Raw genomic sequence first — 22,860 nt, 5'->3', positions numbered from 1 at the left:
GAATGTCTATTTAAAGGGATCGGAGATTGCGCGGGTCTGCTGTCTTTTCTATTCCTGACTGACAGCGTTGTTGAATTTGGCCCAGAGAGTCTGACTCCCCCCCCACACACGCACACACACTCTCAGCACTCGTTGCAAGGTAAGAATGGTTAAACAAACACAGACACACACACACACATAATATGTCCGCTGAAGTGTCTATGACTTCAGAGGACATTATATTAAAACATGTCTTTACCTTAAAGTTGAATGATTATGGGGACTTGATTTGTGTCCCCATTTGGAAGACAAGTCCCCAAACTGTGACTTTCAAAACAGATTTAGGTCCCCACAACATAAGTAATACCTGGACCACACACCCACACACGTATTAGTATGCAAGCCAGAAACAGAACTGTAGTATCTTTAAAAAAGTCCCCTCATGCTGCTTTACATCACAACTCTGCACATTTCTAAGCTTATCTCACTGTGAAGGAGAGACACAAAGCCCACAGAAACAGAAACAACCGAAACCCTTGTGCACATGACATCATCGTACCTCTCCGCTGAATTCCAGATGTTGCAAATGACCCCTTCACAGACGGGTTAAACATTGGAGCGTCTGAGCCATTGTTGTGTATAGAGTGAGATGTAAGCTGCTGGTGACTGACAGCTCCCCTGTGGTGCAGTCTAACAAAAGTGTGTGTGTGCAACAGGGAGGGTCTGCATCAGATGGTCTATATCTGCTGTGTGTGTGTGTGTGTGTGTGATGTTCCTCAGTGCTACAGAGCTCTGGGTTAAAAGCATGGTGAGGTGTGTCCTTTCTTGGCTGTTCCAAAAAAAAAGGAATTGAGAAAGAAGTTTTTTTTTTGTTTGCATGAATTAAATGACAATGACTGTCACACAGCAGATGATTGACAGTGATGTGATAGAAACATAAGCTGCCATTTTGGGACACAAATCCAAACTGGGAAGAATAAATTGATCCATCCAGGATCCTGAGCAAAGCAAAGTATTCTACATCTAGAATGGTTCTCAGTAGAGTGTATGAAACCACATTTAATTCCCTATAGATCCACATTTTTATTTGGATCTGCAACAATTTTCACACAATCATGAATAAAGGTCCCCTTAAACATCCACGATTTTTTTTAATCAAAAGAAATCCTGTGCTGGATCCGCACCAAAATTCAGTGGAACCTTCTCTGACCCATATTGCATTTTTCTACCAATTCTGTGGCAATCTGCCCAATAGTTTTTGCATAATATTGCTTACAAAGAAACAAACCGATGGGAGAAAACCTAACCTCCTTGGCAGAGGTAATGATAAAGATTGTATTGGAAGATTAAACCTTTCACATGTAGAAGCACATTTAATGGAACACAACAAATTACCAGACATTTTTCAAATCTATTGTAAATCTTCATATAGCAGCTGATGGAATACTGTGCTCTATGTGAGGGGAGAGTCCTAATTTCACTTGACCCTACGTAGTAGTGAACATTGCATGTACATGCAGGATGTCATGTCTTCTTCCTGCTCTAAAAATAAATCTCCATGCAGCTGACTCCAAAGAGCCTAAAGCCACGGCAGTAAGAACTGTCTGGCTTCAGTTGCTCTAGCAACTGGTTGGAGATGGATGCTCACGGAGGCTGCTCACTTACATGTGGCTCATTCACTCACACAGAGGTTATTGATGCACAACTATAAGTCCTGCCTTAATGGAACTAATTTGCAGAGTGAATGAAAAAACGTGTATCACTGGGGGAAGTAGTCAAAAGAATGCACGTAGAGGTGCAGCCTATCATAGAGCAGCAGGGCTCCCTTCAGCGTGGAACACTGATCTCAAACTCAGTGCTGAAGTGTTTGGCAGCAGCAATAGAGACAGAAAGAGACTGGAGAGGTTGAAGAGACAATTCTGTTTTCAACAAAGGGAAGATAAATAAAAATGAAAACTTTAGTGAGAACAACACAACATTTCTGCAGAGACACAATCAGCCTGACCTGAACACCTGACCTGATATGGTAGTGCAGTTCTCAGTGGGAAGTTGTGGAGCTCACTGTGCCTCTGGAAGTTTCTTTACTGGAAGCCAGTAAAAGGAATAAACATGGAGAAGATGTTGGTTTGAAAAACCAACTCTCTCTGAGAACGAAGAAATCAGGGCTCATGTGGAAAGATCAATTCTATAGGAGCCCTCCCTGCCATGATTTCTTTTACTTTCTTGTTAAAGGGATGTTGCCTCAGTCCCTCGTCTTTCCTGCCATGTGTTTTCATCACTGAATGGCCACTGGCTGTGGTGGCTGCTGGGAAGCGGGGATTAGAGAGAGACTAAATGCACAATGCAGCTCTGGCTGACTGATGATAGGACCTCTGAGCAGATACAGTGCAGCGGAAAATACAGCACCAGGAAAATCGAATTTTCTATATAGATACACAAATAAGTGACACTCTGGTGCTGATGTCAATCACAGACCGACTACGATGTAAGCCAGAACAAAAGAAGTTATCGTGAAGACATGTTTAAATACATGTCGTGTTCATCTGTCTCTCTCTCTCTCTGTCTCTATCTCTCTGTCTCTCTCTCTCTATGGACAGAATATATCTCTCAACCATGTGTCTTGTCCACAGGCCCGTTTTTCCTCTCAGGTGTGAAGTGGAGGGCCTCCCAAACACAGACCAAGACTGGTAACTACACAACATGTCTGTCTCTCTTTGTGCACGTGTGTGGGTGTGTGTGTGTGTCTGTCTATTTAAATGCAAACATACACTATGTGCACCACAATAGTACTTTACAGTATCAGTGAAATAAAGATGTACATAGATAATTGTTTTTAACTACTGACATGTCCTCAAATCCCAAATATAAGCCTGCATGAGTTTCACCATGTTGTGTTTTACTGTACTGTTCATCTGATACTGTAATTTATACTGAAGTATTTTACTTTAGATGATAAGGGATTCCTCCACTTAAGGGCTTTCTTCCCTTATAGAATAAGTCAGCGAGTTGAAGAGTTTTAATTCAGAAACTAAAACTACTACTTAATGTTATCACACATTGTGTAAGTGTAAGAATTACGAACTAAAGAGTTCCACAACTACTTCTCAGACTTACTATGGATGAGATTGTATCTGCTTATTTATTAAAAACACAACATCATACACATGAAACCCCCGTCTGTGTTTCAGGCTGCATGTATCACCCAGCAGAGCTGTACTCTGGCCGTAACACATGGGACTCCTATCCAGCTGGAGGTCCTAACAGAGGACAATGGGCTCCAGTGAACACTCAACTCTGGAGCCACACAAACAGGTCAGTCAGCAGCACCATCAACATATGTACAAGTGTTTTTCCACAGAGTGTCGCCTTTTATTTCTCAAAGTACAGCAGCCCATTCACATGGGGCACAAATATGTTTCAGATGCACTGAAAATAGCCTCTTTTGTATTTTATCTTTCTTTACTGATCATGGATTATGTTCTTATGTTGTGAAGATCAACTAAAACTGACTAAAAGACGACAGTAAACTTCACTTGGGGGGATGGCTGGAGCCTTCCTGAAAACAAATTAAGCTCAGTGAAAGTGAGGATGAACTGCCCCAGCGAGGGTCATTTCAGCAGGTGGGACTCCAGCCTTTGTTGTCTGGGTTGATTTAAGATAAGCACCACTTCACGTTCCGGGCTGATTAACTGAAAATGTGATGAGCTCTTACTTCAGCTGTAGCGTGAACCCGTCTGTGCAGTTTAAACAAGCACGAGTGTGGTGAACGTAACCATAACGTTTTTCAAAGTGCAGCTGAGAGAAAAACCTCAACGTAACATTTCTCTGGCAGCAGGTGGAGGCTTTAACCATTGTGACAACTGCAAAGAATGTGTGTCAGGTTGTGGCTTTTGGGAATATAAACAATTGTGACTCTCAAAGAGACACTAAACTCTAAACTCTAAATTTCATTTTGGAAAAAAACGTTGCACATAGCTCTGACATGTACATGCGCTATAGGTCGGTTAAATGTCTAATTAGACATTAATATAGAATATACTTGTATAATATACACGATATACTGTATTTAAAGTAGAGGAAATGAACTAATGTCAATTACCATTTAAAAACTTCAGTCGAGTCACATTGAGTATGCTAATTCTCTGTGGTCAAAGAGGTTTATTCGGTTATGTCTCAGTTGAAAAGAAAGTGTGGTTACTATAGTAAGGATAAGAGCCGTTTACAGTTTCTCTGAAGAGCCACTCATAGAGAAACCTCAACAAGTCGACACTGTGCTTCCTCTGTCCCTCGGAAATACACACGCAAACTCAATTTGGTGAGCGGTTGTTGAGACAATCGAGTCAGACGGAGATTTCTCCTTCACAGTTTGATGTCTATCACGGCTCATGAGAGCTCCCGTTAAAAGAAATGATCCTGGCCAAAGTCCCACGTCACCACTGAGTTACACTTGAGTTAGCACAAAAGAGAAATCAACAGGGAGGAAGCAAGTTGGACTTGTTGCCCGATGCGTAGCAAGAAGGCTCTCAGATTTTCTGACATCATCACATCAACTTTCAATATTACAGATGCCAAGGAGGGCGCACTCAATCACATCATCCACCATCAACTCGTCTCTATGACAGGTGAGTGAAACAATTAATTCACAATAGTTTTTTTATAATCTTTCTCTAATTTTAAAGTTATGTATGTTAATTACATATGACATTGAAACTTGGATGGCTCGTGCAGCTTTTGAGAAGTTATCTTCCCTTGAGCCATTTGAGCAACAGAGGAGTACCAAACTTGATAGACATATTCCCTTGATGTATGAAGTTCCGTTTGGGCTGTGGCACCATTATTTTAAGTACTTGCTGCTTAAGTTTATTCGGTGTTCCTCATAGGGGGGAGAGAACAGTCAACCATGTTCAGGACAAAGGTATCTCAAAGGGGCACAGGCAGCATCCACGTCTATGGGACGGTAAAGAGCCGCCGTTTGAGGCCCAGAACTGGCATCACAACTCCTCGCGCTCATTCCACCACAACCGAGCTGCCAACAACAATGGTTATCCAACCGCAGCCGGAGAGCGCTACGCAACCTGGGACAATAACGTCAGCAGCTCTGTGGTGAGCCCTGCTGATCAGGAACGATATTACCTTCAAAAGGTGTTGAAATTGTTGTTGGAGCTGCAAAAGCGTGTCATCGTTTGACTTTTTTGACTTTCTGATTGTGGTTGCATGTTAGCATGGGAGTCCTCGTCTTCATCGCAACAACAGAGAGCTCCAGTCTCCCCCAGAGAGATGGGCCCCCTCAGACTGTCGCAAGAGCTTCCCAGGCAGGATGATGAACAACAGACCGGGGCCCTGGAAACGACCGGCCCACCATCAGCGGCGAGACCAATTACACCAGCACAGTCCACCCCCGCCTCACCCTTTATCTCCAAGGGAAGAGTGTCCTGCTAAGAGGAGGAGGGACTCTGGTCCTGATCAGGTAAAGTTTCTTGACTTAGTACAACAACATGACATTTTATTTCTGTGCAACAGCACCACCCATTGGTATAACCCCGTCTAGTATTACAGGATACCTATGCTTCTCTGTTCAGTCATCTCATCCTGGATCAAGACATTTACCTTTACTGGCCCCCTCACCGCCTCGCCACCACCACCGTCACCAAGATGACTGGAAGCCTCCCAACGACAGGGCGGGTCCTTGCCACCACTCTGACCACAGGACCTCAGCAACACAGCAACAGGTCGGTTCTATCATCTGTGGATGACTGCTAAAAGATTACAGATGAGCAGAAATGTGGATGATGTTTGATTTCTACCATCCAGGAAACCTCTAAACTTCGAGCTGGAGGACATGGCTTCAGTAACAGTAACCCGGCAGCTCTAAACCAGAGTTGTGGCAGCAGACCGCCACATCACGGAAGCAGAGGGAAGGTCGAGCGGAAAATCCTGTCTTCACCAGCAGACCACACCCGTGTGCCTTACAGCCACCAAAACCATCATTACCACTACCAACGGCACACAGGCCATCCCAGAGCTCCACAGCACAACCCGCCGCTTCACCCTCCAGAGGACTCCCGGAGCCATCACCACAAACAAAGCACAGTAAGAAATAAACCCTGAAACAGCATGAACACAGTTTTCAGTTACCCTTCAGAATGGGCTTTATTTTACATCTGAATCAATGTTTTTTGAGTTTCAAATGTTCTATTCTATTTTTAATTTTCAGATATTAATGTCAGCATAACATTATGATTTAACACAACAGATTCACACAGCAGCCATTTTCCTCTGACATCACACTCGGCTCAAACTATTAACAGAATAATGTTGTACTGCTGTGATCCTAGGTTATAAGTCATTTAAACACAAAGAATATAACAAACTGTTTTCATTTCACAGGTCCCTAACTGATCAGGTACTGAAAAGACGAAAAATCCTGAGGGATATTATTTCATACAGAGGGAAAGCCAATTTTTGATCCTAAAATATATCGATGCACCTCTGGGACACAGTGATTTAAGCCCGGAAGTAAAATGCACTGGAATCAAGCTTGTAATCTAACGCTAGATGCTCAATCTCAATCCAATGCTAAGGTGCCTGAAACAAACTGTTGATAGAAACAGTGTGAACATTACACAGGAATATGTTCCAGTGAGCAGAATGTGACATAACGCTACTGATTTAACCTGAATATTTCTGAGGTCAGGTCAAAAGACACAGTTGCACTTAATGTTACATTGCTAGCTTGCTTACATACATTTTTCTTCCAGTCTTAAATAATTGTGTCCAAGATGTGCATTGATATTTCAGCATAAAAAAGCCCTCATGGCTAGGAAGTGGTTAAATGCTAGCTGTTGTCCAATGGCAGCTAATGAGACATCAAATATGTTCTTTGACCCTGAAACATGCTCTTATGTCCTAACGGATATTAACTATCCATTATCTATTCAGTAGCTGATCAGTTGGGAAGCAGTGAAATGAAAACACTCTCTGTGTTTATATGGTTTATAAACCTGGATCACAGCTTCCCACAATGATGTCCGAGGAAAATGGCCACTGTGTCAATATGGCCCATGGAGAGATGTTTACCTGAACCACAGTCTAAATGGATATAATATTAACTCTGCAGGAACCTCAACGCACTCATCAAAGAAGCATTTTAAGGGATCCAGCTCTCGCCCATTCTTCTGGTGCAGACTCCCCTTATTCGTCCCTCCTCTGCAGCCCTAAAGATGGAGGGTCCACTGCCAGCAGTCCACGTGCTCTCTCCAGTCCCTCTTCATACACGGGGCCCATCGGCAGAAAAGATCCTTCAATCCTTCGTCAGTGTAGTCCCGGCCTCAGTGGAGAGCAGAGACTCCATGGAAGCCCCCCTCACACAACCAGACCTGGCCTGACATCCACCACATCTCTCACATCCCACAGCGGTCCAAAATCCAGGTTTTCAGACGTCAAGTACAGAAAGAGTTCACAGCCGCTCTGCTCACGACAGCTCCCCCACAGCAGATCGAGAGCAAACAAGCTTGACAAGGAGCTGGAGCAACACGCAAAACCTGAGTGCAAACAAAAAGATAAGCTGGGGAAGAAAGAGAGAAAAGGGGATATTCTTAAGACGAGCAGAAAAGGCGATGAAAGAAAACGGCGGAAGAAAAAAGAGGAGAAAAGGCTGGGCGAGCGGAAAAGGAAAAGAGATAAAGCAGTTAAAATGGAGGGAAAGTTAGGCTTGAAAATCATGGCGAGGGACATGTCCACCTCCATCTCTGCTTCGGCAGAGGGCAAAGTGAGTAGGATGGAGACTCTGACCCCAGAGAGTCAAAGCCAGTCGACACTCAAACACAAGCACAGGGCGAGGAGTGAACGAGCGGAGGGGACACACAGGCCGTTTGCAAATACTCCTCATCCTAAATGCACTTCACAACAGCTGCCCTCAAAATCTGGAAACCACAAAATGTCCAAAAAGAACAGCCGTCCCCAGAAACCCCCTGTCAAGAATCTACCAATGACATCCCCCAGGAAAACCAGCGCCAAACAGACCAGCAGGAAGCCCTCCATTGTCTCATCGCACTCAGACGGCAGACCAAGAGGAAAGCCAGACGATACACTCCATTCACTTTTGTTTAAAGCCTTAGCACCTCTCAGTGCAGCATGTTCCGTGAGCGCAGAGCAGGGAGGTGTTCTCAATGCCCCAGACCTCCAGCCCGTGGCGGTGATGGGACATTTGAGGGAAATAGGAGACAACCTTGCGAACACTCCTCCTGTTCTGAGCTGGCAGGGCTCTCCAGTGTCGAGTGTGGAAGAGGATGAGGACGAGTTAGGAAAGGGAGTGATAAGTCGACCTGTCCTCCAGCCCAGCCCTACTCAGTGCTTCTCTCCTCCCCCTGTGGACAACGACAGCTCTGACGATATGGAAAAGGAGCCTTGTGAAAGTTTACGAGCTGACAACAGCGACAGGTCTGAATACTGTGATCCGCCTCGTTCCACCGAACAAGTGGCCGAGGAACAATCAAAAGAAGACGTGGACAGCAGTGGGGAAACATCTGGCTCTCTTCTCCGTGAGCTTTGCCACCACAAAGCAGGGCTGGACGACGTCTTCAAGAGCCTGGCCACCTTCCTAGGGGGCCAGAGGGTCTCGTGTCGAGGCGGCCCATTTGGTGGCCCTCCAGACAGCACTGCAAGAGGGGTGAAGTACTCCTCTTCTCTTGAGCTTGGGCCAGATATACACTGCCAGGAGCATCACGATTTCTCCCCCAAGTCCGATCCCACAGCGTCCTCCAAACCTGCTCATATTAAATCACCGACGCACGCTACCTCAGGCTCGCTTGGGAAATCCCACAGTCCGACAGAACTGAGAACTGAACCTGTCGCCGACGCCCCAGTGCAGGAGCCTGAGACTGTTGTGAAAGTAAAACAAGAAGGTAAAAATACCGAGATCCTCCCTGAGAGAATTGACTCATCTCTTCTAGACGGGTCACTGAGTGCAGAGCTGAGAGTGACCACCACAGACACAGCCTCTCTCACCAGCCTCCTCACTGTTTCCACCAAGGAAGAGAGAGGACACAGCACGGAGCCCGGACACAGATGTGCAGACAGAAAAAGAAAACAAAAAGATAGGGACGGAGGAGTAGAAGAAGAGATCAAGATTAAGATAAAGACAAAGGAAAGCAGTGTCATCGGTCCCAAAAACAAAGTGAATGAAGTTAAGGATTCGGAAGAGAGGGGTGTTTCATCCTCGGAGAGAGCCATCTCCAGAGGTTCATCCAGACCTCTCAAAGATAGTAGGAAAGGCCAGGTTTTTCAGGAAAATCAATCCCCACGTGGCAAGGACATCCGGAGAGAGAAAGAAGACACCGGGAACGCTGAAATCAAGGTAGAAAGAGAGGAGAAGAAGGAAGTGGTCACTGAGTTAGAAAACCAGAAATCATCCGCAGCTAGAAACACACAAACAAAAGCTCCAAACCCAGCATCAACTTTAACAATCAATCCATCCAAACTGTGTGTCTCAACACCGGCGAGCAAACCTCCCCGCTCATTAGCGCCAGTCGATCCACTGAAACTGAAAGCGCTGTCCATGGGCTTATGTAAGGAGCTGAAGATCCTGCTGATCAAAGTGGAGATCGCTGGGAGACAAACGTTCAACATATCAGAAGTGGAGGAGCAAAGAGTCCCACTTTCCAAGATCAACATCGACAACACGGCCACAGAAGTGATCAGATCCTGCAAGTAAGTGCTTGGAAAAAAAAGATGCTCCTCGCCTGGCGGGGATTGTGATGGGAAATTTCAGAGGTAGGTGTCTTGCTGACTGATGTGTTTTATTGCTCCTGTTGTCTTTTTCCAGGGGGACGAGGGTGAAGGGGAAGTTCAAGGAGTCGTACCTGCTTTCCTCATTTTCCGTTAAACCCAACATCGACGTCAAGACGCCCATTCCTCGAGAAAAGCTCAACCCTCCGACACCAAGTATCTACGTGAGTCCATACAAAGTAGCCCAGCCTGACTTGTAACATCATCAAATATTGACTCCCAAATTCTTATTTTTAACCATGCAAGCACTAGTGCAGTGCCTGTTCTAAACCTGTTTGCTTGGCTTGTGGCGATGCTGGTTGCAGCTTTCTTTCTGAAACTGTAAACGCGATCTAGTTGAACTGCAATAAGTAAAGATCGGGCTACAGGACTCTGACGCTGCGTCACCACTGCTGCACAAAGAGCTGTTCACCTGTTAATTCAAAGTTTGGTGAAGCTCGACTCAGTACGTTGGTGAGTCCTAGCCGCCGCTACGACACAGATCTGGTGGCTTGTTTTTGAATGCATCACATGTCCAAATTGCACCAAATTTGCCTTCCTTATAATAAACATGCCAAGTGTGGAGCAAATGTGATGAGCGGTTCTTGAGCTACGTGAGCCACAGATAAACAGACAGAGAGATCGAGATTCCTTGAATTAACATTTGGGATTCAGACTGATGGACTAGCTGATTGATTGCCATACAAATAGGTACAGGCATTCATGCCGCCCTTCAGGTTAATCTTGAGAACTCTTAATTTAGCACCAACATTTTAATTGTTTAATGCTTTTGCTCATGACCAAACACAGTTTTTCCACACAGTTACAGTTTTGACAACTCAGCAGAGCTGCTAGCAGAGTGCCAGATGCTTATTTTTTATGAATACCAGCTATTTTAACGATCATAACGATAAGAATTCACTTAAATGCGAATCATTGAACCGATAGCAGCAGAGAGAAGTGCCTTATCACATCTTGTTTCATCACATCTACATGTTGTTTAGTTTTCAACTGTGTGTATTTTTCAACTGTGTTTAAGACGCATACATTGATTCCTTTTTGCTGCGTTCACTGTGATGTGTTTGCAGTTGGAGAGCAAGAGGGACGCCTTCTCTCCAGTTCTGCTTCAGTTCTGCACTGACCCCAAAAATGCTGTCACTGTCATCAGAGGCCTGGCTGGCTCCCTCCGCCTTAGTAAGTTTATCCACCACACTCCTCTCAGCCAATTTACTGCACTCCAATTTCTCTATTTAGCCCAGCAGGATTTATCAAACTCCAATCACCCTGAATGAGTTGATAGGTAAAACATCACTATTAATCAGGACCCATTGTTTATTGTTTGGTGAAAACAGGGCTTCTTCTTAAAGCACAAATAAATGCAGCGTATATCCTTATTTTTAGATGTGCAGTGGTAGACTTTGTAGACATGTTGATATTTCTATAATAGAAAACATGTGGGCTGTTTGGACAACACGTCCTCCTCACTATGTTTGATGTGGATGCTGCATCGTTTCTTTTGCAAATAAAGATTTTAGAGACTTGCCTAAAAGTGCCAGAGGCTGGTTCTGAGCACTGCTGCTGTATCTTGAAAACTGTCACCAGTCTTATGTCACAAACACAGAACACATCACTTTATGATCCATGTTTGAATTCAGACAACATTTGCTTAACCTCGACATTGACAGGGCTACTGGGAGGCCGTATCAAGAATTGCTGCTTTGAATGAATTTGCCTCATCTCTTGTTCTCTCCTTCTTGTAGACCTTGGTCTGTTCTCCACCAAATCCCTTGTGGAGGCCAATTCAGAACATGCAGTGGAAGTGAGGACTCAGGTGCAGCAGCCCGCTGATGAGAACTGGGATACCAGCGGCTCGGCGCAGACGTGGCCCTGCGAAAGCAGCCGCTCACACACCACCATCGCCAAATACGCCCAGTACCAGGCCTCCAGCTTCCAGGAGAGCTTGCAGGTAGACATTTTCCCTCATCGCACACGTATGCACACACATGCTTGTTTTAACACTTATCTGAAACCAGGAGAGTGTGCTTTACATTCAAGAACCACACCTGTGAACAGAGTTCTTAAGAAACACGCGATTGAAAAGAATTTGTGGTATTCATAAATTTTCATGAAATTTTGACTTCACAGTTCCATAATCTCAATAAGTTGAGGGTTGAAAAATGATACAGATATTTGCAAAAGTAGTGTTGACTCTAAAGGTGGTGGACTGATATGCTTTGATAAGAACATTTAAAGGGAAGGTTCACCCAAAAATAACAATTCACTCATTGTCTACTCACCACTAAGCCGATGGAGGGGTGGGTGAAGTGTTTGAGTCCACAAAACACTTCTGGCTGCATCGCTGTTTACCCCTGAAACTCCAGAAGTGTTTTGAGGACTCAAACACTTCACACACTAACACTATCCCTCCATTGGCATAGTGATGAGTAGATAATGAGTGAAGTTTTCTTTTTCTGTTAACTATCCCTATAACCTCATGTCAAACTATTTTGTCTTTATTGTCTGAAAGTATTTTGGTGAAACGCAGTTTTTATTATCCAGTAACATTTTTATAATGATGTTGATGATTATACCTTATTATTATTATTATATTTTCACACTTGAATTTGGTAATGCCCCAGTTTCAGCTCTTCTCCTCGCGCTCACACTGCTTCTGTGCATGCGTGAAACATCTGCTCTCATATTTATCCTCTGCTCTTGGATTATTTTATGCAGTCTGTCAAAATTCTCCAACCAATAGGACGCCAGGTGTAGTGATGACAAGCGAATGCACCCACAATGACGGCAGGACAATTTCATTATTATTTTTTGAGTGAGAGCATTACAAAAATCTGAAAGTGAAATCAATAAATCCTGCTCTCAAACTAAGACCACACTCTTAGATTAGCATAGGAAACAGGACACTTGCATAACCAAACCTAAAGAAACAGAGGTTGAATGGCCATTGTGCCTAAAATAAGCAAACAAGTAAACTTGGAGCATTTAGCCTCTGTTCATGGTGTGAACCTGTCAGCTAAGCTCATGCAGATGTGTTATAGGAGGAGAAGGAGAGTGAGAATGAAGACGAAGGAGAGCAAACGCAGAGCTCGGACGAAGCAGCCACCGCAAAAGCTGTCCTGATGTTAGCCAACAGTAAAGGAGGCCCCCCCTCAACTCCCACCAGCACACCCAGGTTAGCCCCAAACCGTGATCTGTATGTACTGAATTCACTGTTTTACTGTGTGAAGGTTACCCACCTGAGACTTTGTTCTCCCCCCCCCAGCTCAGACCAGAAAACTGCTGGAAAGATCATTAAATTCGGGACCAATATTGATCTCTCAGACCCTAAAAGGTGAGATTATGATAAATCCGCCCGCTCGAGCACGAGCCCCCTCAGGTTATTGTTGTTTCACGTGGTCCCTCGTGTTTTTCTTTAATAAGGTGGAAGCCCCAGCTGCAGGAGCTGCTGAAGCTGCCGTCCTTCATGAGAGTGGAGTCCAGCAACAACATGCTCAGTCATGTCGGTCACACCATCCTGGGCATGAACACTGTCCAGCTCTACATGAAGGTGCCGGGCAGCCGCACCCCGGGTAAGTGTAACTTGCAGAGATGTGAAGTACAAATACTTCAAAAAATACATTTTTTTAAGGTGTCTGTGCTTTACTTGAGCATTTAATATTCTGCGGATTTTAACCTTTTACCCTCTACATCTTAAAACAAATTTCTGTGTTTCTACTCCTTACACTTTCAAAACAGGCTCATTAATTTTGTTTTAAGGCATTTGAGGGGAATTTTTTTTATTTTATTTTGCATCATCGAATGCCGTCTTCCCAACATCAAGACAGATGTCAACTCTAAATGGACAGTAACATAGAGGAGGCGATTCCTTGAAGTGCCAGTCACGCACAACAGATGTAACCTTGCCTTATACACATTAAGAAACTCAATTAAAAACTGTTTAAATTTCATCCTGGGTCATTCTTCATGTTCACAAATCATTTTTTGCTTTAACCTGTTTCAGGTATATTGTATTTTATTTTAAGTATGAGTGGTTTAAGTTAACTAGTCTTTGATTTATATCAGTTTGCTTTGGACAGATACAGCTGTTAGAAATGGCCTTCAGAGGGAAACCTGTTACTTGTATACTTGATTCAATTTAAGAGCCTGTACTTTTATACTTGTACGCTTTAAGACAACTAACTGTACTTCTACTTTGATTACAGAATGTGTGTTATTTTGCTACCTCTAGTTGCTAGTGTTTATGTATAGTAATCCTCTGATTTTATAAGCAGGGCTGTTTTCAAACTTTAGAATTCCTAAACTCTGCATTTATCACCAGGTCACCAAGAGAACAACAATTTCTGCTCCGTCAACATCAACATCGGACCCGGTGACTGTGAGTGGTTTGCCGTCCACGAGCATTACTGGGAAGACATCAACAGATTCTGTGAGAAGTGAGTGATGGGGCTTTAACAAACGATGCAGTGGTAAACTTCAGCGTGTGGGCATGCTAACGTGCACTGCTGCCAACTGTTTCCCCTCAGGCACGGGGTAGATTACCTCACAGGGTCCTGGTGGCCAGTGCTGGAGGACCTCTACAGCTCCAACATCCCGGTGTACCGCTTCATCCAGAGGCCGGGCGACCTGGTGTGGATCAATGCAGGGACTGTGCACTGGGTCCAGGCCGTGGGCTGGTGCAACAACATCGCCTGGAATGTGGGACCACTCAACTGTAAGGACAAGGAAGAATAGCTCATTTGAAACTGCAGCTTGAAACGATATAACCATTTGTTGCTCTTTGTCTCATATTATATATATTATATGCTGTTTTTAATGCGCTGCCCATGTTCAGCCTCACCACTGTTTGTGTTCTCTGCTCGCCCAGCGTACCAGTATCAACTCGCCCTGGAGCGCTTTGAGTGGAACAAGGTGAAGAAGGTTAAGTCAATCGTTCCCATGATCCACGTTTCCTGGAATGTGGCTCGAACCGTCAAGATCACCGATCAGGATACGTTCAAGATGCTCAAGTAAGATGTGTCTCTGTGCTTATTGGTGTGTGTGTGTGTGTGTGTGGGTGTGTATATTTACTTTCCACTCTCTCTCTCAGACACTGCCTGATGCAGTCCATCAAGCACATCCAGATTCTGAGAGACCAGCTGGTGGCTGGAGGGAAGAAGATCTCTTACCAGAGCCGCGTGAAGGATGAGCCGCCATACTACTGCAACGAGTGTGATGTGAGTCGCTCCTCCCCCCCGGCCTCTCACTGTCTGTACATCTATCTATCTAATCTAATAATGTGGGACACTGGAGAACCATTGATCTTATCGGCTTCACACGTCCATGTGTATTGTTTAGGGCCCAAAGAAGTGCAGAGTCCAATTTGGTGCGATTTCGACGCGTGATGTGTTCTTTATTTAATAAACTTTGAATAAACATGTGACCAGTGCTCTGTAGCAGCGGCGGCTGGTACTAAGTGACATTGTCAATCACGATAACAGCGCGTTCACGACAACGATAACCGATTCTCCCCTTCAGGGTTCTGCGTACTGAGTTGAGCTTCTCGGAACTTTGAATAAACAGGTGAACAGCTCTTTGTGCAGCAGTGGTGCTGCAGCTTCAGGGTTCTGAGTCACTTTTACAGAATGGAGCAACCAGCATCACCACAGGCCAAACAAACAGCCCATTCCCAACAGGCAGGTTGAGACCGGGATCTGCACTAGTACAGGGAATTGTGCGTTTCTGTACGTGGTGTCGATGCATCACAAATGGGTTGATGTGCAGGTGGAGGTGTTTGACCTGCTCTTCGTGACGAGTGACAGCAGCAGTAAGAAGACCTACGTGGTGCACTGTGAGGACTGCGCCCGAGCTAAGACCCCGTCTCTGGCAGGAGTCGTGGTGCTGGAGCAGTATCGAATGGAGGAGCTGATGAAAACCTACGACAGCTTCACTCTGGTCAGTCTCACTTTCTCACTTTTCTCGTGCAGTAACAGTGAACACTTCAGATGTGGCAAGAAAGACATGACACACACAGACGGTCATCACACAGATATTTAATTGCAAAACATTCACATCAACTTGATGCTGTTCTCATCTATTTTCCGAAGCCATTATGCCTCAGGATTTACTGTAAAATGTAATATTGATTTCCAGTCTTCCAGGCAGGAAGTTCACGTCAGTTCATTTCAGTACAATGCAGAAATGAGTCTTGCCTTATCTATTTTTATAAACACTTAAGATGCATTTGTTTGTTGCTGAAGTTTACTTTAGGATTTATTTGTACTGTAGCTGCAATAAGGGACCCTCTTAGTTCTTTGTCAGGAAACTAACTTCCAGAACTAACAAGAAATATTTATATTGCATCTTTTCACAGCTTCTATGAATCTCGGTCTAATAAGCTCCACAATGGAGAGAGGGCGTTTGCAATAAATCAAAATAAAACTTCAAGAAAGCATTAACGCAAATGAAATGTTCACTATGTTGGATTACCTGCTGTTCCTAGAGCAGATTTCCAATGTGTGGAAGGTGATTTCCGCACAATGCGTTCACAATTTAGTGTTCAGTTTAACACCACAGTTCACCACATTGTAACATTTATACAAACTTCAGGACAAAAGGAAATATTCAGCGTATATTCTTATATTCTCTATACATTTTTAAGGGGAATAATGTATGGATCTTAGTTTTATTAGTAGACTGCATACCTCCAGACCACTTCCTTATTTCCTTTATATTTCTACTATAAGAACTAGATTATCGTCTGTAGGATTAAAAGGAGAGGCTCTACTGAGTGCCGTTCTGTTTTAAAGTAGTTGATAATTGATTAATAATTGACCTCTAATTGATGAGTTCATATTACCACACATCATTTTCCTGTGATCAGCTGAGCACTGTCTCTTCCTCTTCTCTTCCTCCTCAGGCTCCATCGCCCCTTTCAAAGTGACGACTCCTCCCACGGCGTCTTTCAGCCATAACCAAAACTCTAATGGCAGCACAAATGTTGTCTTCAAAGGCAATCTATTCCTGCAAACACTGAATCAGCCAATCACGTTTACTCAGTATTGTTTACATCACACAATAAGGTATGGATACTCAGCCAATCCAACTCTCGCTCACTGTCTTCCCCATACCAGCTGCTGATTGGACGTGCGTTTTTTTTTTTAAATAGAATGACTAGACTGGTACTTCTCATGAAAATCTTTTCCGACGTGGACAACAAAAAGAAAAAAAAAAAATGTGAGCACTGCTAACACTGAAAATCAGGTGATATATTTAACGGACACTGCTGTGATTCAAAAGCGTCAAGTAGCCAGTTCTGTGTATTAATTCAGGTACTTTTATGCAAATCCAGTAGAACTTTTTTACACCAATCTAGTTATTCTACATGTCCATGAATTTGCTGTGATTCTATTGTACCAGCAGGGGGAATCGCTTCACAGGAGAAGTAGCTGATTGTCACATTTGGCATCGTATTGGTTCCTGTTTTTTGTTCTTTATTCAGGTAAACTCTCCACATTTGTAACTCCTGTCTGTAAACTCTTCGAGGTGCTATTCTTCGAGGTGCTTGTTGGATACTTTAAAATTAAAAGTTTTACCAGCCTAGAAGTACACCACATTGGCCTTGTGAACTGTATTTAGAAGAGAGGTAATTAGACGATTTAAACGTGCGCTAATACGGTTTTATGTGAGTATAAAAAATACAAAAATCCAATCAAAAACTTTTATCAGTTTCTCAAAAATACGGGTTTACCAGTGGACTAATATGGTTTCATTCTTAGTTGGAAAATTTGGATTTTTTTATTCTTTCTTTGTTTTTCACAAATCAAGCTAATTCTTTGTTGGTATTGTTACTATGATACACCCAGAAAGCCGTACACATTTTTTGAAATGAGGAAACAATCTGTTTTATACCTCTTTTGTTGCTATGTTCTTGTTTGTAGATGACAGAGAAAATAAATAATTGTAAATTGTGAATGAATTTATGCGATACGTGGTGTGCATAGACGAGGTGCAGGGGGTCGGTTGTGCAGCGTTTCTGTGCTGCCCCAAAACGTCGGTCCGTGATGCTCGGCTCCGTGCACTGCCACTGGGTTTAAAATGCTGGATTTACACTTGAACAGGCTGACGAGCGTGCTTTCAATGTTACGAAGAATATATCAAATCATCTTTTTTCTTTAGATAAATGACATAAACAATCAATATTGATAAGGATATCTACCAATGCCATTACTCTCCTGCAATTATCACTCACGGATACCTGCAATAAGCTCATATCAGCTGAGTTATTGTTCCAGCTCTTCTTCAAAACACTGTTCCGGCTTCTTCCCACATGTCATACGATCATCACGTACCACACTGGAGTGTATTCACAGCTTAGGTTGTGCAGCCGTTTTAAATAATCCCCCGCTAACGCCAACCTCGCTGAGGATCCTGCCCCCTTCCCCAGTCAGTCCGTGCACACCATTTCATGTACATACTGTATCTGTTTTCAGGTTTACTAGAAGACTTCTGTAGTTTTGTTCTCAATCAAAAATCTACTTTGTATGTGGTCAGATTTGTCCACCTCAGTCACTCGTTTTTGTTGTTGCGATATTATGATACACCCTGTTTGACTCCAGTTGAAATTACTGCAATGGGAGTTTCTTCCCACTTTTATACCTCTTTTTGTTGTGGGCTTCTGATTTTTTGGATTACAGAGAAATGGGAAATTGTAAATTGTGACATTATTTATACTGTACATGGTTGTTTTCTTATATATTTATTGCATTTCAGTGGGTACTTCACTCGGTGAGGGGCTACAAGGTATTCGAAAAGTGTAGTATGATCGCAGAGTGTGGATAGGGGAAGTGCAATCAGGGGGGGTGGTTTGATTTTCATGGTGCTAGACCCCCTCCTTGCCTCAATGCCCCCTCATTAAACAGCATATAATGATGTATGAACATAGGTTACTGATACAGCTCAAACCAATCAGTTGGTGCTTAGAACCATTTCCACAGTTTACTGGAAACAGAAATGGAATGATGTCTTCGTACTGTATCACACAGATAAATAAAAGATCTTTTTTAACTTTATTTCCATTGTATGAAATTCATAACCTTGTGAAGCATTAGTGGTTTTATGATGAGCATTAGTCGTAGTTGTACTTCTTGACTCTTTTGCAGAGACTTTTAGGGATGTGACATTTTAATGGCGTCGGGGGTTTTTGTTTTTCCTGTGTCTTGTCCTCATTATTAATATTATTTGAAGGATGTGATGATGCTCTCTTTTTTTCCCTGTTGACTTTGTTTGATTTTATGCTGCACTTATTGTTTTCAAAAAGAACTCACATAGAAGAAAATCCTGAGCCAGACCTGTCTTAAATTGTATTGTTGTTCAAGAAAATAAAATGTTTTGATAAATTATTCAACAATGAGTCTTTGCCGCTGATTTCCTCTGTGCCGTCTCACTGGTTTGTCCTCTCTCTGAGAACGAGGTATCCAGGTCTGCTCTCCCTCTGTGTGTCCAAAATGAGATGCTGCAGCACCCGAGGGAGAGGAGCTGCTCTGACGTTTTCTGAGAACATTGGGTTGTGGGCAACATTTTCTCTCTTTCACAGTTTGATTTGAAAACCTTTGCTGAATGATTTAGATATACATTTTCGGATTGATTCTCATACAGGACAAAAACATGCGGTGTTGTGAAAAAGCCAAATTTAGCCCCATGAACTACTTGATAAACATGAAACTAGAATTCACCCGAGTTGAATGACGCTATCACCACACCCTGATGAAGGCATAAGCCGACATGTGTGTTTTTCAATGCCTCAAGCCCATTGAAACAAAGACCTTTCACGTTTTTCAAACCACTTTGAGTGCCTGGACCTAGGTTCTTCATGCCATTATTTTTTGACTTAAGTGTTTTTCATGTTGTTATTAACTGTTTAGGGAACAGAACCATCTGTGTTTACACATCATTCATTGTATGTAGGTACATCTGTCTGTCTGTCTGTCTGTCTGTCTGTCTGTCTGTCTGTCTATTTATCTATTTATTTATCTATCTATCTATCTATCTATCTGTCTATCTGTCGGTCTACTTATCTTTCTGCCTGTTTTCATGTCATTTCTATCTATAAGGACTGCATACAACCACAGGATGGCGCTACATCTCCACATATCCAAATTCTAAGAAGCTGTTTTACTTAGGATTTTTACAAAGTCTCCTTTTCAAGGTGGGACAAAAAATACCAGAAGTATGTCCTGCTAAAGATATTAAGGAGGAAGCGGGTGAGAAACCTGCTTCACCACCAATGATTTCATCTTCACCAATTCAACACGTCATTCAGCACCACCAACCATGTCGTCACAGTGTCAGGAGATTTCAGGGCAGGCCTAGATTGTCGACCCTCTTGTCAGAGTGGTAGAGCTCAACGGTGAGCACAGGAGGCAACGCCGAGCGGAGCAAATCATGTTTGACCGATTGCTGTCAGAGCACAAGGAGAAAACAACTGGAGGGTTTTGTTGCCTTTATCAAACTCTGAAAAACTGTCGCTCAAAATGGCACCATTTACCAAAAGCATCTACGCAAACCTATAACACCGTCTGGGTTGTGACAAACCACTAAAGCGCATTGTATAAACTATGGATGAAGTCGAAGCTGTTTAAGTCCAATAAGGCTTGTCTCTCCAGATCCTGCATGCAGAGGGTTGTGGAAGACCTTTTTGTCTCAGTCCCAGGTTAAACTTGCATAAATCTCCACTCTCACTCCTCCAGACATCATTAACCACGTTGTGCTCACATCAGCACTTTTGACACTTTCGCTGCGCAAGAAGGGAGGCTTTCAGTTATTTATGCAATACTTCCAAACTAGATTTATTAATCATGAAGTCTCACCAGGAGATCTGGAACTTATCAAACCTCTTCTGCGGACTGTATTGACAGCAAGCAGCTCCACAGCAGCAAATGAGATCTGTGCCTCAAACTTCCAACCAATGGTTTGCGAGGTAGAGGAAAGTGTTTCTGATCTTGCAGCCAGTTTTCTTATCTGTCAAAAGTCAGTGCTGCACATGGAGGATCCTTGAGTGATGTGGCCCTGCACACCTCTTACCTCCCGTCCTCAACCACTCCTATCTTCCCTATGAGCAGCGCCGAGACGATGTTGCCTGGCAACACAGCCAAGGTGTCCAGGAAACTGACGAAGCGGACAATGCAGGCATTGCGTTCATCATCGCTGCCGTCACTGAGCAGACAGCCCTCTCTGACGTGGAGGGAAGTGCTGCTGATGAACCTGCGCTTGATAAAAATATATGTGAGGGGATCTGGATGGAAACAATGGGGACGGAGGGGGGGAGGGGTGGGCATGAGAGGACGTAGAGCAGGGTTGAAGGGGGTGGTTTGTAAACAGGAACCGTCACTAACAGAAGTGCACAGACCAAGCAACCAGCTGTGACGTCACCCGTTTGTTTGTGAAGTGCTGTTTTGAAACCTTGAGACCTTTTACAACCCAGGCTGCTGGATTGTATATCAACACTGCCGCCATATTGCACCAGGCAACACAGGCCTGTAAATACACAACTAGCTGCATTACTTTCACTTACTCAAAGAATAATTTGACTAGAGAAACCCCAAAAAATGTATATATTTAACTTACATCTGCTTCCTAATTACTAACTTCATTCAAAGATGATTACATGTGACATATCATTCGAAATATTCATTTGACTGGAGGAAGTCAGATGTGGCTGCTGACCCCAAACCTGGAGACAGTGGCAACATGTTGAATACAACAAAAGTAGCTGTTCAACTTTTTTTTCTTCTATTCTCAATAAGAAAAGTAAACTGAAAACATGTATGGTTTTACACTATCATAGGATTTTTTGTTTAATTAGTAATATTTACCAGATAACACTTGTTTATGTGTAAAAGATTGACCGACCTTGAGTCATGTGCAGATGTTACAGAAATAAAAATTTATATATTTATAGAGAATACATTTCTCTGTATGTCAGTGTGACACAGGAAGAACGGGAAATTATGCAGTGCAACAAAAATGTATACAACATATTTATTGGACAAAACAGTCTTCAAAAACTAACTTAAGTCTCCTTTGTAGTCTCTTTTTGTGGTTTGTTTTTATATGGCTACATCCTCCCTGTCTGTGTCCTCTCATGCCACAGGTGATTTCCTTCAGTTTGACCACATGTTTGTCAGCTGCACCTTGGTCTGATGACCACTGGGTGGCTTTACTTGACCAATTTGATTAAGCTGCTTCTTACTGTAATTTTCCCACCAACATTCTTCTGATACCATCTTGTGAAAGAGGTAGCAGCTCAATGAAGTTAAGGAAGAAGGTCACAATAATAATCATAATTATAAACTTTGTTTATGTAGCACCTTTCAAAACATAGTTACAAGGTTTCAAAAATGACAATTTAAAATCAAACAGGAGAAAATTAAAAGCAATTTGAAGATCACACGATGAAAGAGCACAAACACAAGAATAAAATGTTACAGATGAGAAAGTGGTAGAAAATAAAGATACAATAAAACATTATGAAATAATTAAAATAGTCGGTAAGATCAGAACTATAGTCCTTAAGAGAGATTTAAAGGAGATTCAAGGATTTTCTTAGACTCAGGGAGAAAGTAATCCAGAAAGTAACTGAAAGTAATCTGAGTTATAATCTTTGTCTGTTGTTTATTTGTTTGTTTATTTATTTGTTTATTAGAGTGCCCTGGATGCTTTGAGTGAAGTGACGAGGGTGGGACACAGTCCTACTGAATATCCATGTACTGTCAATCATAGAAACCAGGTTATTCTCTGAGAATGGATGTAGACTAATATCAAACAATCTTTACGTCATTCACGTCGCTTCTCTTCCCAGGTTTTACGTTTGCCATTTATTTCAGTCTCCGGGGTTAGAGGACATGAGATTACTAAAAGTTGGGACAGAGGGACATCTCATCGCAGTGTGTGTGTGGACACAGCAGCGGATATCCTGGTTCCAAGGACAGGAAGAGTGCTCTTCCTCTACCAACCCCCTCAGACACTGACATACACATACAAACAACACACTCTGTGGCATTGTTAAGGGCAGAATCACTGCTCCTACCTTTTTTTATTTTTTATTTTTTTTACCTTGAATGC

At 43.0% G+C, this 22,860-nt stretch overlaps 1 protein-coding gene across 4 annotated transcripts in view; it reads left to right on the top strand.

Moving 5' to 3' along the window:
* kdm6bb (lysine (K)-specific demethylase 6B, b) overlaps positions 1–19,139 on the top strand; it is a 21,719-nt gene extending 2,580 nt beyond the window's left edge. The window contains exons 1-21 of one of the 4 annotated variants that reach the window (XM_035178833.2): positions 1–139; positions 2,610–2,666; positions 3,168–3,291; positions 4,545–4,601; positions 4,860–5,082; positions 5,201–5,446; positions 5,559–5,708; positions 5,791–6,069; positions 7,097–9,687; positions 9,803–9,929; positions 10,833–10,938; positions 11,505–11,710; positions 12,801–12,934; positions 13,025–13,093; positions 13,183–13,331; positions 14,081–14,195; positions 14,286–14,473; positions 14,627–14,768; positions 14,849–14,975; positions 15,523–15,693; positions 16,658–19,139. The exon at positions 1–139 is cut by the window's left edge and continues 704 nt beyond it. In XM_035178833.2, coding sequence (XP_035034724.2) covers positions 3,173–3,291; positions 4,545–4,601; positions 4,860–5,082; positions 5,201–5,446; positions 5,559–5,708; positions 5,791–6,069; positions 7,097–9,687; positions 9,803–9,929; positions 10,833–10,938; positions 11,505–11,710; positions 12,801–12,934; positions 13,025–13,093; positions 13,183–13,331; positions 14,081–14,195; positions 14,286–14,473; positions 14,627–14,768; positions 14,849–14,975; positions 15,523–15,693; positions 16,658–16,681 — 5,223 coding nt within the window. In that variant the 5' untranslated portion in view covers positions 1–139; positions 2,610–2,666; positions 3,168–3,172 and the 3' untranslated portion in view covers positions 16,682–19,139. Of the gene's footprint in view, positions 140–2,609; positions 2,667–3,167; positions 3,292–4,544; positions 4,602–4,859; positions 5,083–5,200; positions 5,447–5,558; positions 5,709–5,790; positions 6,070–7,096; positions 9,688–9,802; positions 9,930–10,832; positions 10,939–11,504; positions 11,711–12,789; positions 12,935–13,024; positions 13,094–13,182; positions 13,332–13,497; positions 13,656–14,080; positions 14,196–14,285; positions 14,474–14,626; positions 14,769–14,848; positions 14,976–15,522; positions 15,694–16,657 lie in introns of those variants that run through there. The other 3 variants (XM_035178832.2, XR_004698438.2, XR_004698439.2) reach the window with 3 other exon arrangements.
* Positions 19,140–22,860: the final 3,721 nt, after the last annotated feature.

Source organism: Hippoglossus stenolepis, chromosome 15 (genome assembly GCF_022539355.2).
Source record: "Hippoglossus stenolepis isolate QCI-W04-F060 chromosome 15, HSTE1.2, whole genome shotgun sequence".
Taxonomy (NCBI): domain Eukaryota; kingdom Metazoa; phylum Chordata; class Actinopteri; order Pleuronectiformes; family Pleuronectidae; genus Hippoglossus; species Hippoglossus stenolepis.
The sequence above is the reverse complement of the archived record's forward strand: the minus strand, read 5'-3'. Positions and strand labels throughout refer to the sequence as shown.